General features: G+C 63.8%; 1 protein-coding gene across 3 annotated transcripts; it reads right to left on the reverse strand.

Moving 5' to 3' along the window:
• Positions 1 to 2,649: 2,649 nt before the first annotated feature.
• Positions 2,650 to 14,667, reverse strand: SCARF2 (scavenger receptor class F member 2). Of its 3 annotated transcripts, none has more exons than XM_087857521.1 (11): positions 14,436 to 14,667; positions 9,505 to 9,563; positions 9,297 to 9,398; positions 8,581 to 9,100; positions 8,232 to 8,450; positions 7,957 to 8,085; positions 7,248 to 7,351; positions 7,050 to 7,167; positions 6,715 to 6,845; positions 5,198 to 5,350; positions 2,650 to 4,372 (listed from the first exon to the last, which is right to left on the reverse strand). In XM_087857521.1, the coding sequence occupies exons 1-11, from the start codon at positions 14,603 to 14,605 to the stop codon at positions 3,465 to 3,467; spliced, it is 2,613 nt and encodes an 870-aa protein (XP_087713647.1). In that variant the 5' UTR covers positions 14,606 to 14,667; the 3' UTR covers positions 2,650 to 3,464. The 3 variants fall into 3 exon arrangements, with proteins under 3 accessions (XP_087713647.1, XP_045671126.2, XP_087713648.1); XM_045815170.2 differs by having other exon boundaries at positions 6,715 to 6,830; positions 14,436 to 14,621; XM_087857522.1 differs by lacking the exon at positions 14,436 to 14,667 and adding an exon at positions 10,276 to 11,285.
• Positions 14,668 to 17,385: the final 2,718 nt, after the last annotated feature.

Below are 17,385 nucleotides of genomic sequence, written 5' to 3' on the forward strand. Positions count from 1 at the left end.
GCTCTGGCGGTGTGTGTGTCTCTCTGGGCTTCCGACACTTGGTGGCGGGAGTTCCTGCGTTGCAGGGTTGTGTGTCTCGCGGTTTCTTTGTGGCGAGGATGTGTGCGAGCTGCAGGGAGTATCCGCCTCGGCTCCTGGGGCTGGTGGTGCAGGTTGTGGGCTGAGTCTCTCTCTGCTTCTGCGCGTCGGCTGGACGTCATGTGTGTGACTTCCGGGCTGCGTGTGCTCGCCGTCTTCCTGCGGCTGGCTGTGTGTGTGGCTGCGGCGGTGTGTGCCTGGGGCCGGTTGCAGTGTTGCCGGCTATGTTTCTGTCTCAGCGTGTCCATGCGTGCTGAGTTGCGTGTTTGTGTTGGAGAGAGAGTGCCTCTTTCTGTCAGGTAGAGTGTGTGTGTGTGTGTGTGTGTGTGTGTGTGTGTGTATGTCACAGCGCGTGTCTGTCTCAGGGTTGGTGTGTGTGCGGTGGGGTGTGTGTTGCTCCAGGTGACCGTCTTTGTGCGTCTGCGTGCGCGGCGGGGTGCGTGCGTGGCTCCGCCTGTGTGACGTGAGTGTGGAGCTCTCTCCGTGCACCATGTGTGTGGCAGCCTGCGTGTTGTAGGATGCTGGGCTCCATGTTTCTGTGTGTGTGGCGGGGTGCGTGTGTGTCGCTCTGACTCTCTGTGATGTGAGCTGCGTCCCCATGTGAAACCCGGCCTGGCTCAGGCCTTCTCCAGACCCACATTCCTCCCGCTCCTTTGTGCTCTGTGCTACAAAAAATATTTGCATTTTCCACGACTCATAATTTTTCCTCCTCAATCGCTACCAGATGTGGGTCCTGTGGTCCCCATCCCCATGGCAACGGAGGTTCCAGCAGCCGCGGTTCCCTTCTGTGGCGCCTTCCCTGGAAGTTGGCACCGCCGCAGGCCCGAGGGGGTGGGGAGGAACCGGCTGTCGGGCCGGGACGAGGGTTGTTGAGGGGTCCTGGCAGCTCCCTCCCCGGGCGGCTACCCGGATCATCCTGGGGGGTTTCTTGGCCTGGTTCCTGCCTGGCCCCCAGGCCACAGCATCCTGCCCGCAGTGGGAACAGGCGGTAGAGGCTGGCTGCTGGAAGTACGGGAGGTGCCCCTGCTCTGTGAGACACCCACTCAAAGGGGCTCCCGAAGGTCAGGGTCTTGGGCACCTGGAGGGTTCCCAGGGCAGGGAGAGCAGCGGCCCTAGGAAAGGCCCCGTCTATGCGACCACTCTGGTTGCCCCACACCATGCTGACCCAGACTGCGGGGAGGGGGAGAGCTAGAGCTAAGGCTTGGGGGTCGGCAAGTGTTAATGTGGGCCTCTCTGGGGGTGTGGGGTGCAGAGCAAGACCGTCACCTCAACCACTGAACTGCCCGCCCCGACCACCCTCAGTCACTACCCTGCCTTTTCTGGGCTCAGCTGGGCATCTGCCCCTCCTGGCCAACTTTAAGCCTGTGTCCTCAACCCCAGCAGCCAGCATGGCCTGGTGCCCGAAAGCATCCAAGGCGGCCAGCCTCAGGGCCACGGCTGGGAGGGTGCCCGGCTGGCCAGAGGGAAGCCTGTATTCCACGTGCTGCCTGACCAGGCCAAATGCCGGGACGATGTCCATGCAAGCCACATCAGATGTCCCGTCCATGGCATGAGGCCATCTCCACTCAGGTGGCCGAGCCTCTGTATGGGTCACTGAGATTGACCCAGTGTGGTATCTGGCCAGGAGGCATGAGACTTGCCAGGAGAGATCCCTGAGCTGCCAGTGTCGGTTAGACCCTATGCTACGCTGGGGGCTGCAGGGTGGGGCTGGGGAGACAATTGGAGGATCTTGGCAGACTCCTGATCAAAACTGTGGGCATCAAGATGGAAAGAGACCTGCTGGGCAGAGGCAGGGGATGGGAGGAACCCGGATGGACAGAGGCCAGTGGGTACCCTAGAAAGGTAAGGCTTTGTAGCCCAGGAAGGTCACTTGGGAGGCCTGCCAGAGGGCCAGAAGCAGTGAAGACACTGGGGCTGGGGCGGGGGGTGGCAAATGGTCACAGATAGAAGGCTGGGCCAGAGCAGGGACTGCCTGCAAGGCCAGCCAGGGCTCTGGGCCAGGCACGCTCCCGTCCCTCTCCCCCGCCTCTCTTAGCCTGGCGGGGAGGGCGGGTGGAAGTTTCCGGCGGAGGACAAGGAGCCCATTGAGGCAGACAGCGGGGCTCTGTGCAGGGCCAGACCATCTTGTTTGTGCCTGACGAGGCCCAGCTGGAGCTGTGCCTGTGGCCCACTGCCCCCCGGCCCCAGCCTCTGACCTGCCCAGCCACACCAAACAGCTCAGAGCCCCCAAGTGTAACAGCAGTGGCCCGTGGGAGCAGCACAGGTCAGAAGCAGCCCCAGGCGCAAGCTCCCTGTAGCCAAGGGGCTCCTCCCTATCTGTTCTGGCCCATCGTTCATCCAGTCGAACATGGCGTGGGCCAAGGTGGGTGCCCAAAAAACTTGATAAATAAATGATGCCCCAATGGACACAACCCACTTCCAACTTGGCCCCAAGAGACCCACACCTGGGCTTCCAGGCTCCACTTAGGTAGAGGAATCTTGGGCGTGAGTGCAGGCTGGAAGAGGTCACAAGAATTCTTTGAGGGAAGATCTTTGCACGAGGAAGCGCAGATAGGAAGCAAACAAAGCACAGGAGGAAAAAAAGGCACTTTATTAAGAAAGCTTTGGCCAAGCCCCTGCCGGGAGGAGCCCATCCTGGGGCACCCGGATGGGGGGGGAGCAGCCCTGCCGGGGGCCTATAAATACATCTCCTCAGACCACTGGAGTCGCCCCTCGGATTCCCGCGGCATGGGGGGTGGGGGGAGGCCATCAAAACCAGCTCGACAGCGGAGGGGCCAGGGCTAGTGGGGCTGGGGCTGGGGGCGCACGGAGGGGAAGGGGGGGAGACAGGCCGGGCCCAGGGGACGCTGAGCCCCCTGAGGAGTAGAGACCAGCCCTCCTCCCCAGGCTCCAGTCAACCAGATGCCCTGGGGCCTGGCCAGTGGAAGTAGCCTTCGGCTACAGTCAAGGAAAGAAGCCTCTAGCCAGAGGCGCCAGGCCCTGGCCAATGAGAGGCAGCCGAGACACAAGTGCTTCTGGCCTCAACTAATGAGGAGGTACCCCAGCCAAGTGCACCCTGGGCCAGTAAGAGGTGGTCTCTCGGCCTTTGAGACCCTGGCTGGTCGGAGCCCTCGGCCAATGGGAAGGGAGTCGCCTGCTAAGCGCCTGTCAGGCCTCGACCAATGGAATGGGGTCTTCCCACCCGAGATCAGGGCTCCAATCAAGGAGCCGCTGCTGGAGCCTGAGCCAATGAGACGCAGCCTCCCGCCTGGCTGCCCCGGGCCGAGGTCCCGGGAGCCCGCCGTGGCCCGGCCGCCGCGGGGCATGTCGGGCGGGCGCGGAACGTGGGGTGGCAAGCAGCGCTGCTAAGCCTGGGGAACCTGCGGGCACGGCCGGGCCACCGCCTGCTACAGGGTGGGCGCGCCCGCCCTGCCCAGCTCGCCCGCCGCTTCCCGGCTCTTCTTGCGAGGCGGCTTCTGGATGGGGGTCTTCTTCCGTGGGGTGTCGGGCGCGGGCGCTCCGGCCGCCACCTTCTCGGGCCCCGGGGCCTCGGGCGCAGGGGACGCGCGGGCCGGCGAGGCGGGCAGCACCGAGCGCTTGGCCTTCTGCGGCGGCGCCGGCTTCTCTCGCGGGCCCTGCGCACCTGGAGCCCCTTCGGCGCGGCCCAGGCTGCGAGTCTTGTCGCGCAGCTCCGCGGCCAGCATGGAGGCGGCCTCGGGCGCGCTGCGCGGGGGACCGCCAGCGTCCGTGGGCTCCGAGAGGCCAGGGCCGCGACCCCGCGCCCGAGCCCTAGGCGGCGAGGGGGAGGCGAGGGCTGGCCCCTCCTCCGCCAGCCCCGGGGGCCTCGGCGTCGGGTCGCGGGCCCGGGGGCTGCCGGGCTCCTCCGGCCGCGCCGACGTGCCGCTGGGCGTCCGTTTCCTCTTGCTGGGACTGGGCGCGGCGTCGGGTCCCGAGAGTGGCGGTGACGGCGCACGGGCAGCGGCAGCGGCGCCGTGCTTGCCGTGGATCCAGGACACCTTGGGCTTGGTGGCAGGGTCGGGTGGAGGCGGCTTCCTGCGCTCGGGAGATGGCGAAAGCGACAGGCCCCCAGCCTCACCCCGGGCCCGGGCCGGCCGGGCCTCGCGCCGGGCCACGCGCGCATACAGCGCCCCGCCAGGCCCCTCCACGCTCGACGCCGACCGCTCACTGTCAGAGGACACGGGGAGGGGCGTCGCCTCCTCTGCCGTCGCCGGAGTGGTCACCGGCCCGGGGGATGACGGCAGCGCCTCTGTAGGGGAGGTGGGGGGCTCCGCATCCCGGCTCTCGGTTGCGGTCTCTGACAAGGCAAAAAGAGCTGACTGTCACGGCCTCCACAGGGAGATCGGCTGTCCAGCCCTCAGGCAAAACCCTCACCTTCCTCCTCCTCTTCCCCGCCCCAGCTGATGCTCAGTCGCCCTGGCATCTAGACATGCCTGGAGAAATCACAACACCAACCACAAACTTAGTTCTGAGCCCCCAGGCTGTGCTGCCCAGTGCTGGGGGGGGTGAGGGGCAACATTCCTGGGACTGAAGCCCCAACCTTGACCTGGCCTTGCACCCCTACCCCACCACATCACCAACGGGGGGGGGGCACATCATCAGATATGACCCTGGGACACCTCCAAAGGGATTCGTTAATCCTCATTAAGAGATAAGGCTTCTAAGGCTCAGAGAGGTTAGTCACCTGCCCAAGGTGCCCCAGGGGGGATAGCCAGGGGAGGAGAGAGGCCAAGGCCAGAAAACCAGCCAGTCAGGCTCCTTCCAGATGTCTGTGGGCCAAAACTTCAGGCAAAAGTGTGCCCCATATCCCGTAGGCCATCAGCTCCTACCTCCTCTGCCATCTCCTACCCAGGCCCAGAACCTTCTCTGTGAATGGTCTCCCCAAGAAGTGAATCGACTGTGGCTAGAGACAGGACAGCCCACCCATCTCCCCAGACCTTACCCCAGTCCAGCTCTAAGCAGCACAGAACCCCACTCCATAGCCTCAGCTCTGTGTCCAACCCCAGTTAAGAGCACCACCACACCCTTCCTCCCCATGCTGCCTGTCCCTTGGAGCACAGAGCTCTTTTCAACTGGAACATTTCACTTGCCTGCAGGGAGGCCCAAGCAGAGCCCTACTCACCCTCGTGGGGTACACAGTACACGGGGCCCTCATCAGTGGTGTCAAAGGAGGAGAAGGAAGCCCGGGAGGACCATGATGGCGAGGGCTGCTCCAGCCCGGACGGTGGCTCCAAGAAGCTACAGTTGAGTGTGTTATCCAGGTCGTGATGGGCCACTGGAGAAGGAGGGAGGCACAGCTGCCAGGGGCCCCCACCCTGCCCTGGCCTGTGCCCCCACTAGCCCTCTGCAACAAATGATGGAGTAACCAAGACCAGCCCTACCCTAAGACTGTGGGTGGAACAGGCAATTAATTCAACAGGCAGAGTGACACTAGACCAGGATGGGAGTTTCAGTAGAGGTGAACTGGTAAACAGAGAGAAGGGGGAACAAGGTAGTCAAAGGTGCAAGGCCAGTGTGTGCAGCCAGGAAGCTGAACAAGGATGGGGTGAAGTACTGGAAAAAGAGAGCCAGAGAGAACCCTTGGCTAGGCCAGGCCATCAGGGCCTCCAAGCCATGTTCAGACCCTCCCTTGTGGGACCCAGGGAGCCTTGAAGTGCTTTTTCAGCCCAAATGTGCAGTGGCAAGGCCACCCTTTGGCTCAGCCCGTCTCAGCAGGCTGAACCCCCAGGCCTCGGCCTCCATGAATGCAGATCCCACAATGGGGGAATCTCAGAGGCTGGCTGGCCTGTCCCCCCTTCATAGTTGGGATGTGGGGTCCAGCCCCCACACTCGTGTCCAGAGATCCCACTCTGCTGAGTGGGGCACAAGGGGTTTTATCAGCTGTCTCCATCTTTTTTTTTTTTAAGATTTTATTTATTTATTTGACAGAGAGAGAGAGAGCACAAGCAGGGGAAGCAGCAGGCAGAGGGAGACAGAGAAACACGCTCCCTGCTGAGCAGAGACCCAGGATCATGACCTGAACGGAAGGCAGACGCTTAACTGACTGAGCCACCCAGGGCTCCAGCTATCTCCATCTTTACCTCCCAGAAGATGAGTCTCCCCGCCCTTCATCTTCAGAAACAAGTGGCAAAGAGGGAGAGTCCACACTCCTGGTGTGGATCAGTGCAGACAGACGGAGAGAAGCACCTCCCTCCCATCTGGGTCCCATCCCAGCCTGCCCACCTTCCAGAAATGACCCAGAGCACTGCAGGGGATCCCGGCGGGTGGGGGGCGCTCCTTGTTGCTGGGTTGCCATGCACAGGTCCCACCTACCACCACCACCATTCCCCAGCCCGCGTTCACCTGCGGCTACCCACCAGGACTTACACTGCACTCCTACAGATCGTAAGGGTCCTGCCCACCAGGATGTCCACACACTCCAGATGCAATCACTCCCACGCACCGCAACATGGCCCAAACCTCCCACACACGCCCTCATACCTGCCTGCACACCTAGGACTCCAGGCTTCCTCCCCGGGCTCGCCGGTATCAGAAGCCCCTCTTTGCGTCCCTCCCCAGCCCACCCACAACAACACTCAAGGCCCCGTATTTCCTGCATCGGGAGGTGATCCCCCAGAGACCCCGGGCCGATATCCTTACCTACGACCTTCGGCAGCTTCTGCCTCCGGAGCGGAATCCGAGGCAGCTTCATGCTGATGCGGCTAAAGCGACCGCACAATCGCTGCGGCGCCTTCTTCCTCCCGAGCGTGAGCTCCCTGCGGGGGCGGGGCCTGAGTAAAGGGGCGGGGCCTGGATGGGACAGTTGGATCTCCCCGGGAGCCCTGACTCAGGAAGGGCGGGGCCTGAGCTAAAGATAGGCAGTCCCACACCCCGTGGCGGGGCGGGGGCCTGGGCCCCAGCCTGGGGAAGGGCGCGCAGCGCAGCAGACCGGGTGCGGCCTGAACCCAGGACAGCCGGACCGCGTCGGGCCTCACCGGCGCGCCGGGTCCTTGCCGCGGCAGGCGCAGCAGCAGCCGAGCAGCGAGAGCAGCAGGCCGAGGAGCAGAGCAAGCAACGCACCCGCGCCCATCACGCCCTTGCGCTGGTTGGTCTCTGTGGGAAGGCACAGGGGTCAGCGAGGGTGCCGGCACCCCTGGCATCCCCTTCAACAGGAAGCCCCCTCAACGACTTACCCAGGCGACAGGCACCAGTGACAGGATCGCACGAGTCCTCGTGGCAGCTGCAGGCATGGGCGCAGTCCACACCGTGGAGCCCAGGCGGGCACGTCAGGTTACAGCTGCGGGGGCACGGGGTCAGGAAGGACCACGGCAGCCCTCCATGATGCCCCTCGCCCTCGCGCCTGCCGCCAGCCAGCCCCGGTCCCAGAGGCGGGTTCTCTATCTCCATCCTCTAGGGTTTGATGCCCACCAGCACCGTGGGGCATACACTGAATGATAAATGTTTTGGAAATGAACGTGTTGCACAACCAGCGGGATGGGATCTGGGGGACAAGGCCTGTGGCCACTCGGCCTCAGTGTCCACCTTTGGGGCTGACTCTTGGGTGGGTGAGAAGAGGGGCTGCCACAGAACTCCTGGCTCTAAGTGGAGGTCTCTGCTCTCTCCGCACTAGCTCGGGGTCACCTCAACCCTGCAGTCCTCAGAAACCCACTGACCGCGGGTTGAACAGGTTACCAGATCCCGCTCTGAGAGCCCGCTTCACCCTTGGCAGGAAACTGCCCCCAAAGAGCCTGACAGCACTCCCTAGATGCGGTAAGAGGACCTAGGCTGAAGGGCCATGCCTGGGTCTCATCTAGTCGGCCACCATTAGCAGCACCTGGGGTCTGGCTGGATCCCCGTGACATGTACGTATCCGCTAACCCCATTTGGGTCTCCGGCACTCACTGGGGCCCGTGGACGCCCGGGCTGCACAGGCAACGCCCCGATTGGAAGTCGCAGTGGCCGCTGCCGCAGTCGGCGCACACAAATGCACAGTCCTCGCCGTAAGTGCCGTTGCTGCACTTGGTCTCGCACCTTGGAACGCGGAGGAGAGGGAGTCAGCGGAAATGGGAGCAAATGACCCCAAAGCCCATACTGCCCTCCGCGGAGAGCATTAGGGGATTGGCGGGGCTAGGAGGCTGCGTGCCTGGGACACATTTGGGCCTGGGCTGCTTGCTCACCGGTCGCCGATCCAGCCCGCGTTGCAGCGTGTGCACTTGCCAGTGACGTGGTTGCAGGCATGCCCGTCGCGGCAGGGCGGGCAGCGGTGGCCGCAGCCCTCGCCATAGAAGCCGGTGGCGCACGGCTGGTCGCACTTGGTGCCGTTCCAGCCGGGCTCGCAAGTCAGGCAGCGGCCCTCGGCCACCGTGCAAGGCTGCTGGCCTTTGCACTGGCCGCATCTGGGGAAGGGGCGGGAGGCTAGGCGGGGCCCAGAGCCGCCTCACCCACCCCGCTCCGCCCACCCCCCCCCCCGTCCCCTTCGGCGCCCCGCCCCGCTCCCCTCCTCCCAGGTCAGGGGCCCGCGCTTACCGGCGGCGGCAGCCCAGGCCGTAGAAGCCGGCAGGGCACGGCTCCCGGCAGTACTTGCCCCGGTAGCCCGGCTCGCAGGCGCACGTGCCGTCCACAGGGTGGCAGCGGCCGCGAAAGCACTGGCAGTAGCGCTCGCAGCGCGCGCCAAACGTGCGCTCGCGGCACTGGCAGCGGCCGCTCTGTTGCTCGCACGGAGACGTGTTGCAGGCGCACTGATTGTTGCAGCTGCGGCCCCACCAGCCTGCGTGGCACAGGCACGCGCCCGTCTGTGGGTCACAGCGCGACGTGGCGCTGCAGTAACACGCGCTGGCGCACTGCGCGCCCCACCAGCCAGGCTCGCAGCGACACGCGCCGCTCCGCGGGTGGCACACGCCATGCTGGCACTGGCACGCATGCTCGCAGCGTGCGCCCCAGCGCCGCGCGTGACACGTACACTGGCCTGTCACGTCCTCGCACTGCCCATGCGGGTGGCAGATACACAGCTCCTTGCAGTCGGGGCCCCAGAACTGGCGCGGGCACTCTGCAGGGCCGGGCACGGAGGTTGTCAGACCAGGGTGCTCGCGAGGGAGCCCGGAGCCAGCCCAAACCTACCAGCGTCCCGCCCTCCGCCTTTGGGGACCCTCCCCCATGCTGGATCCCCTCTCCGGATCAGATCCCTCCCCATTCACGGGCCCTGCCCCACTGCCCAGCGCCCCCCCCCCCCAACCCTTGCTCACTGGTGTCACAGTTGGCACCGAAGTAGCCATGGCGGCAGCGGCACTCGCCCGGCCGCACGCACACTTCATTCTCCGAGCACGTGGAGTTGCCTTCGCACACCGCTGCGGACAAGACGCGCCTGAGCTGCTGTGGGTGACCTGCCCCCAAACTATCCCCTCCTTTCCGTGTCCCTGCCCACTGCCCAGGTCCCCAGGGTGCCCCACTCACCGACCCCACACTCGTCGCCCTGCTGCCTCCATCCGGCACAGCATGTGGGCTCCTGGGAGCTGCAGGCAGAGAAAGGGCTCCTGAGCCTGAGCCCCAAGCTCTGTGCTTGCTAGGGCTCCCCAGCAACCTCCACCCTACCCACAGGAGGTGGTTATGGAGGCCCTGCCACATGCCAGGGACCGATATAAGTTCGGGAGACTCCCAGCAAATGAGACACAGACTCCAGCCCTGCGGAGCAGACACTGGGAGGCAGCAGAGGACGGACCACCAAGGGATCTAACCTCCAAGAACTTCGCAGTCCCCTCTAGGAGGGGCCTTCCCTCCCCTCCCCATTCCACCTAACTCCTCTGTGACACCACCCCTCCCCAACTAGGCCTGAGAAAAGAACCCCAGGTATCCCAAAAGGGGCTGGTGAGAGGTCCTTGAATCTCTGGGACCTGCTTAAAGCGGCATCGCAGGCTGTGGGGGCGCGGCCAGATGGGTGTCAGGATCTAGATGTGACATGTCCTGGACAGCAGGGACTGGTGGGACCCGATGCGCACACCTGGATACCCAGTTGTCAGATGTGCAGCCTCTGATAGAGGTGTCACTCAGTGGAGGGATAGGGCACCCCGGGGCGAGTCCTCCACGGCAGCAAGGAAAGCAAAACGTGAGGGGTCCAGAGCACCAGGGCAAGACTTGGAATCGAGGAGGGGAGATATTACAGCCTCTACTTATGTGTTTTAAAAATCTTGTTTTAATTTTATTTGGTTTTACAAGGTACATGGTTACCTCAGTAGGAGGGAAATAACTTGGGCCTGTTGCATTTCAGGGTAGTACGGCCTCCCCAACTTGGGGCACAGAAGTCTGGAGGCCCTGCCAGAGTGACGCATACCACCGGAGAGGGCGCGTGAAGGTTGAGATGGGCTGTGCCCACATTTGGGGAGCCAAGGAGTCTGAGAAGGAAAAGACACTCAGGCTGCAGGTTTGTGGGTCCCATCAGACCTAGAACTTCGCCCAGATCCTAAAGGCCCACAGCAGCCATTCATACTTCAGAGAAAAAGGAGGGTGCTCCTTCAGAGGGGTCTGATCCAGAACCAGCATGTGGTGTTGGAAGGAAGTTGGAAAGAGGCCTGAGACCCTGGTGGGTAGAACTGGCTGGGAAGTGCCCACCCCGGCCATTCCCCACCCCAGAGCATCACCACACCCTGGATGGGCTCCCCCAAACCCAAAGGGTTTGATTGTCCTTCAGGCCAAAGAGGAGGAACCTTGGGAACAGGAACCATAAAACCCCGAACTGCAAGGGGTGGACCCAGCTTCTTTTCTACAAATGAAACAGGAAACCAGGCCCGAGAACACAAAGCAGGCTTGGCCCCCACCATTGTTTCCAGCCACCCAGCCCAGCCACAGGACTCGTAGGTGCCCATCTGCAGGTAGAGCCAGATGTGCCAGCCTATCACCCTCCCGCCCTTCCCGCTAGTTCTGAACCTAGATCCCTGGGTGCAGACCTTTGCAGGTGTCCCTCCTATAGGCGGCCTTGCCAGATAGCCAGCTGGGGTGGCCCTGGCCACATGGCCCTGTGGTTGGGGGTCTGGTTTTATAGCCACACGAAGCTGGATTTGATGCCTGTGTGACTTTGGGCACAGAACTTAACCTCTCTGACTTTCAGACTCCTTATTTGTAGAATGGGGCCCACGGGTCTGGAGGGGGTATTAAGAAAGCCAAGATGTCAAGCGTTTGGCACAAGCGAAGAGCTCAGCCAAGGCTGCAGACTGCTCTCCAGCCCATGCCCTGCGGTTCAAGGAAGCCCCTGAGTTCCCCTGGTCCCCCCCCCCCCCAGCATGGCTGGCACCTAGGCCCCACCCAGCAGAGCTAACACCCTCTATCCCGGGCAGGATGGAGCGCACGTGGGTTCAGCAAGAACATGAGGATGAGGCCGTGGGAGGCTGCCTTTCCTTCTGGGAGGGCTGGCAGACGAGGCCGGGCTGGGTGGCAAGCCCACCCTCTCAAGAGCTTGCAAAAGTGAGATGAGGAGAAAAATGGCCTGGCGCAGAGGACAGTTCCCACACTTGAGCTAGAAGTTAGCGAGACCCTAGGGAGCCAGGCCAAAGGCGGGGCCAGGCCCCTTAGCAAGCAGGCCTTGCTTCGGGCTGCCCCCTCTAGAGATCACAATCATTGCAAACAAAACCGTCATGATTCAAACTGTGTGATCTTGAACCTGCCCATGCCAATGCAGCAAAGCAGCCCGGGAGAACCGCTCACTCCCTATGCCAAAGTCCCCATTCTCTCTCCAACCCAGCCTGGAGCTCCTCTGCCCACCGTACCACTGGGGTTCCCATACTTCCCTGCTCTCCTCCTGCACCCCCCCCAAAACCCCTCCTCCAGTTTCTGCCCCCCTCCTTGCCTCTGTCATCTCCCTCAGGCAGCTCCCCGGGGAGAGCTAGACGAGATGCTGAAAACCCTCGGAGCCCTCCAGTGGGGCCCACCTCCCCAGACTGAATGCCTAGCCTCCCGCAGCCGCAGCCGAAGCCTTCCCCATCTCAGGTAGTGCTGTCCTTCCAGGCTGGGAGCCTGAAACCCCGGAGGCATCAGCTCTACAATGATTCAGACAGCACACACCTGATTCATGGAGAAACACGCCGCTCTACCTTCCAAACTGGATCTCGGATGGGATGAGCCACTTCTCCCTACTCTGCCCCAGCCTTGCGAGAGCCTCCCTCACTCTTCCCGGTTTCTCCTGACTGACTTCCTAACTGGTTTCTCCTTTACCCTCCTGAGCCAAGTTTATCTCCCACCTGGCAGCCAAACCTGGTCAGATCCCACCCCTCCTCCGTGTAATGCCCCTGGGGATTCCCACAGCCCTCAAAGAAAAAGCCCAGGTCGTCAGAGCAGTGGGGCAGACCCTCTATGGCCTGCCCACCCTCATTCTTTGGCCTCTCCTCCACCATCCCCCTCCCAGGCTCTGCCCAGCCCCTATGGCTCTTTTCTGTGCTTCCAGAAGCCCTTTGCACTTAGAGCTTGCCCCCAGACACCGAACAGCTCCACCTTCTCTCGTGCCCACTCATCACCCCTCAGTGGGTCTCCCCAGATCACCCTAAAGCACACAGCACTCCCCAACTGAACACCTTGCTAGGTGTCAGATGACTTGCTGTAAGTCTCCGCCACTGCAGGGACAGTGGTATTTGTCTCAGCCGCTCTATGGCAGCACAAACCACAGGCCTGGCACATACAGTAGGTGCATGGGATTTTACTGGCTGGGTGTATGCTCCCCCCTTCCAGTTCTCCTGCCCCTGGGGAAGAGGAACCCCTGGTGGAAGCCTTGGACCAGTAATGAAGGAGATGGCCCAGACCCTGGGTGGGCAGTGCCCAGAGGTGGCTGTCCTTCCCATAAACCAGCTCCACACATCATCACAATCATCCCCTCTCCCCTCCATGAGGGGGGTACTACCAACAACCCCATTTGACAGAGGCAGAGACAGTCCCAGAAAGGTTAAGCGATTTGTCCTGGTCCGCACAGGTGGGGAGCAGTGACACCAGGACCGGAAACCCAAACCCGGTGTCTGGGCTACTGAAACAGGCCTCCTCTTGCGGAGGTGCCCAGGCAACGGGACGGGGGAGCGAAGGGTTCAGGCTCCCGACAGCTCGAGCCTGCCACCAGATCCCCCAGCACGGAGCCCCATCGGGGAAGGAGAGCTGAGGCGGAGAGACAGGGCCGGCAGCGATCGCGCCCTCCCCCTCTCCAGACACGGCCCCGCCCGCCACTGCCACTGCATTCCTGGGGCCGGGGAGGCCCGGGAGGCGGCGGCGGCGTCGATGTGAAGCAGATGGCGGGCCAGGCCGGCCCCCGCCCCGGAGGCGGGACTCGCAGTGGGGAGGGGTCTGCGTGCCTCGGGATCCGAGCTCGGAAACCCCGCGCGGCCCCCTCGCAGCCCCTTGTCTGCGGCGACCGCCAAGCCCCCGGACGCGGCCTCCCAGGGCCCTGCGGCTCAGGGCTCCCCGACGGGACGCAGCCTGGGGCCGCCTCTCCAGCTTACCGCCCGCCCGGCGCCACCTCCCCACCCCCCCGGCTTGCGCCAAGGCACCCCCACACGCCGGCTCCTTGGCCCCGGGTGGAGATGCCCTTGACCTCGCTGTGGCCTCTGACCGGCCGACCAAGTCCTCCGACCCCTGCGCCCACTCCTAGCGTCCTGTCCTCCGCTCTTTTCCCTCGGCGCAAGGTCTTCGGCCGGCCGCTCTCCGGCCGGGCCTGCCCGCTGCCTGTCCCACGCTGGCTTCCCCAGCCGGCACCTCGTGGAGTCCCACGTCTGCGCGGCCCCTCCGAGCACTCAGTATCCCCACCCGGGAGTTCCATATCCGTCGGACCCCAGTGCACGTCATTGTCCTTTCGAATCCTGCCTCTGGTCCACTTTGAGCGCAGGCTCCTCAGTGCCCACCTCCATCACCACCCTCTTCCCACCCGCGCCTACCTCTAAGACACAAATCCGTCCTTCCGAGTCGCGCCAGCGTCAAGATCCACCGGCTCCCACCTCTCAGGAGCGCTGCTCCATCTCCACTCGACCCTCACCCACCCTCCAAACTCGAGCCACACTCGTGCCCGGGGCCTTTGCAAATGCCCTTCCATCGGCTTGGAACGCCCTTCCCCGACTTCTCCCTACGCCTTCGCAATTCAGCCCAAGCACTCCTTTTTTCGAGGTCTGAAATCTCAGACACGGTATGTCACCCCTCGGGGCGCCCACTGCACTCCGTTCTCCCCTCGGCTGACTTCGCGTCTGGGGTATCCTCGGATGCACCGTCGTGGCCCGGCGCCCAGGCTCGGCCTGGAGAGGAGTCGGCGTCGGCGAGGGCGGCGGAAAGGACTAGAGCGTTTAGCTTAGGAAGGTTCCGGACGCCCCCCTCCCCTCGGCCCCTAGCGTCCCCCTCGGCCCCCTCCCCCAGCCAGGCCGGGCTCCTACCCGGGCGCGCGGCACACGTTGCGGCCGCGCGGGTTCAGCTCCTGGGGCGCCGCGGGGCCGGGCAGCAGCCAGAGCAGCAGCAGCAGCAGCGGCGGCAGCAGCGGCGACGGCGGCCCCCTGGCTCGCCGGCGCCGCGCCGGCCCGGCCCCCCGGGGCCCTGCGCCCTCCATGCGGCGCGGGGCAGGCGCGGGGCGGGCGCGGGTGCGGCCGCAGCGAGAGCGGCCGGAAGCGGAGTGCGCGGCCGGGCGGGGGGCGGCAGGAGGGGCGCCGGGCCGGGCAGGAAATTCCACATCGGCTCCCTGATCCCGGGCCAGCCGCGGCCGGCCAGGCGGCAGCGCCCGCCCCGCGCGCCAGACCCCACCCTCCGGCCGCGCCACCGCCCCTCCGCGCGGCCCCCGCCTCCACGCGGCCGCTTGCAAACTTGGGGGCGAACTTGGAGGAGGCCCGCGGACCATTGGGAGAGGGAGGGGCCGAGGCGGGAGGGGGGCCCGCCCAAGGAATCCCCCTGTCCCCGAGCCTTTCCCTTCCCTCTCCAGACACCCAACAGAGAAGTCACCCCTGCGCGCTCAATGCACGGCCAGGCCCGGGGCGGGAAAGGGGGTGGGGGACAAGAACGCGACGCCCCAAAGCTCCCCCGGCCCGCTGCGCCTCGGAACCGGCCCGGGGAGGGCGGCCCGAGGACCTAGGACCGCCGATTGAGGCCGCAAGCCGGCCTCCGCTCCCACACGCGAATCCCTTGTAGAGCCGGGCTGTGATGTTGGCTCCTCAGGCTCACGAAGGCTGCAGAGGGCCCCAGAGCAGGATGCTAGAGGCCTATGGGTCCACTCGGTCTGCACCTGAGACCTGGGCAAAGGGTGTCTCAGCGGAAGGTAGAATGGCCCAGCAGTGGGCTCTGATAGAATGTGGAGGGAAAGGCAGGTGGGGGCAAAGGCAGAGAGAGGAGGAGGGGGTTCTCCAGGACTGAGAGACCCTGCAATCCTCCTCCAGTGGTGAAAGGGGAGTTTGGGAGAGAAATTCTACTTGAGAAGGCTGTTGGATCACCAGAGGTAAAAGTCCAGAAGGCGGCATCAGGGGTGGCGGCTTGGGGGCTCCTGCATCAGGAAGAGTGGGGTGACAGCATAGAGCAGGGGCAGTGGGGGAGGGGAGCAATGGGGAGAGTAACAGGGCGAAAGGGGACAGTGAGGAAGAGAACTGGGGCCTGCCAAGCAGAGGAGTTGCCGGTGCTCTGGGACACAGACCCAATCCCAGAGACCATGGATTGGGAAAAGGTGGGCAGGCCAGGGTATGGAACAAAAAGGGGGGCATCCAGGTCCCAGCAAAAAGATGAACTTGTCTTTTGCAGACTTGGGAAGGCCTGTGCGGGGAGAGGGCACCTGCCTTTTCTTGGAGAACAGGCTGCATACAGGCTCCCTGAGGAGGAGGGAGAGATGGTGTTCTTCCTCAGTCAGGTGGAGGTGGTCAGAGTGGAAGGGGGGGCTGAAGGAGGGGCTTGAGATAACGGCCACTGAAAGGCCTAAGGCTGTGGACATCACCAGGCTGGCTGGGCCAGAGGCCTGTCCAGGGCAGGCTGGTGGAGGGTAGGAGCAGAATAGGGAACTTGGGAGGTTAGGGCCCCTCCCTCAGCTATGCTGGTGCAGAAGGGAGGTCAGAGGCAGGCAACAGCTGGGTGGACTGGAAGGGGAAGTTGCACGCCTGAGATCACAAATGCAAACACTTCTTGGGGACAAGTAAACAGGCCAGCCACTTGTGGGCAGCTCCGCCTGGGCATGGCCCTGACCTCAGCGGTGGCCTCCCAGTGCCGGGGGCCCTCCCAAGAGGCCCCCATAGACTGCCAGCAAGAGGGGACAACAGAGGTCCATGTGGCTTCAGGGTCTGCCCAGCAGCTCATGGCAGCCGAGCTCCTGGCTTTAGAAGCACGCGCCCCAGGGCTTCGGGCGCTCACCCCAGCAGGACTGAGTTCATGGACAGGCACCTCAAACTTCTTCACCTTCTTTCCCTTCCCTCAGAGTGGCTTGCCACCCCCAAATCCCCTCCTCTGTGAAGGGCACCGGCTGGATGATGCCCCCACTCCATGCCAACACCTGGACCTCACAAATATCTCAAATCTCTACCTACCCCATCACTGTTTCACCCAGAGCAGTCTTTCCAATCACATCTGGCTACCCCCCCACTGCTCACAGGACTGTCCCCAGCCTTATCTCACTCAAGACCCACGGCAGTCCTCCACATGTGTCCCATCACAGCCACCTCCCCGTTGATGGCAAATGCAGGTGTCGAATGCAGGGCTCATGGCTGTCCCAGCCACCATCACACCCTGACCAGGACACTGAGCAGTGCGGGTCAGCGACCATCCGTATGGCTGGCCTGGTGCCAGGTGAATAACACGATGAGGAAGCTGTGGCTTCACAGGCACCCACAGACGACTCACCACCACACAGACACACCATAGGGGTCTGGAGCCTGGGCTGACTGGTTCCAGGAAGGATGGCTTCCCAGGGGGAGTTGAGAGGGTGAGGATTTTGCAGGAGGAAGGGGATGAGCACCGAGCTGAGTGAAGAAATGCTGCAGGGCCTCTCTGAGAGCCCGCCAGGCTGGAGAGCCCGGGCTGCCTAGGTCCTGGGACAGGTGCTGGGCGGGAAAGCCATGAAGGCCTCCAGGCTGCACAGTGGCGGGACTCCTTTCAGGGCTCGTTGTCTACCACACCCCATGCTCCACAGGGCCTCACAGACCCTCCTCTCCTCTCCCCCACCGCAGAGCAGAGCTCTTACAAAGCTGTGGCCGCACCCTGATGGCTCTGGGTGGGGGCGATGACACCACTGGAGGGGGGTGGGCATCTCTGGTGCTTCTTCCCAGGAACTCTGGGGTCTGCAAGAACTGCTGCCCTGGCCTGCAAGGTAGTGGCAGAGACAGGAAATGCTGGCTCCCTACTGTGAGCCCCTGAGCAGGGGAG

Source organism: Ursus americanus, chromosome 30 (assembly GCF_024610735.1).
Source record: "Ursus americanus isolate L20-20 chromosome 30, mUrsAme1.1.p, whole genome shotgun sequence".
NCBI lineage: Eukaryota > Metazoa > Chordata > Mammalia > Carnivora > Ursidae > Ursus > Ursus americanus.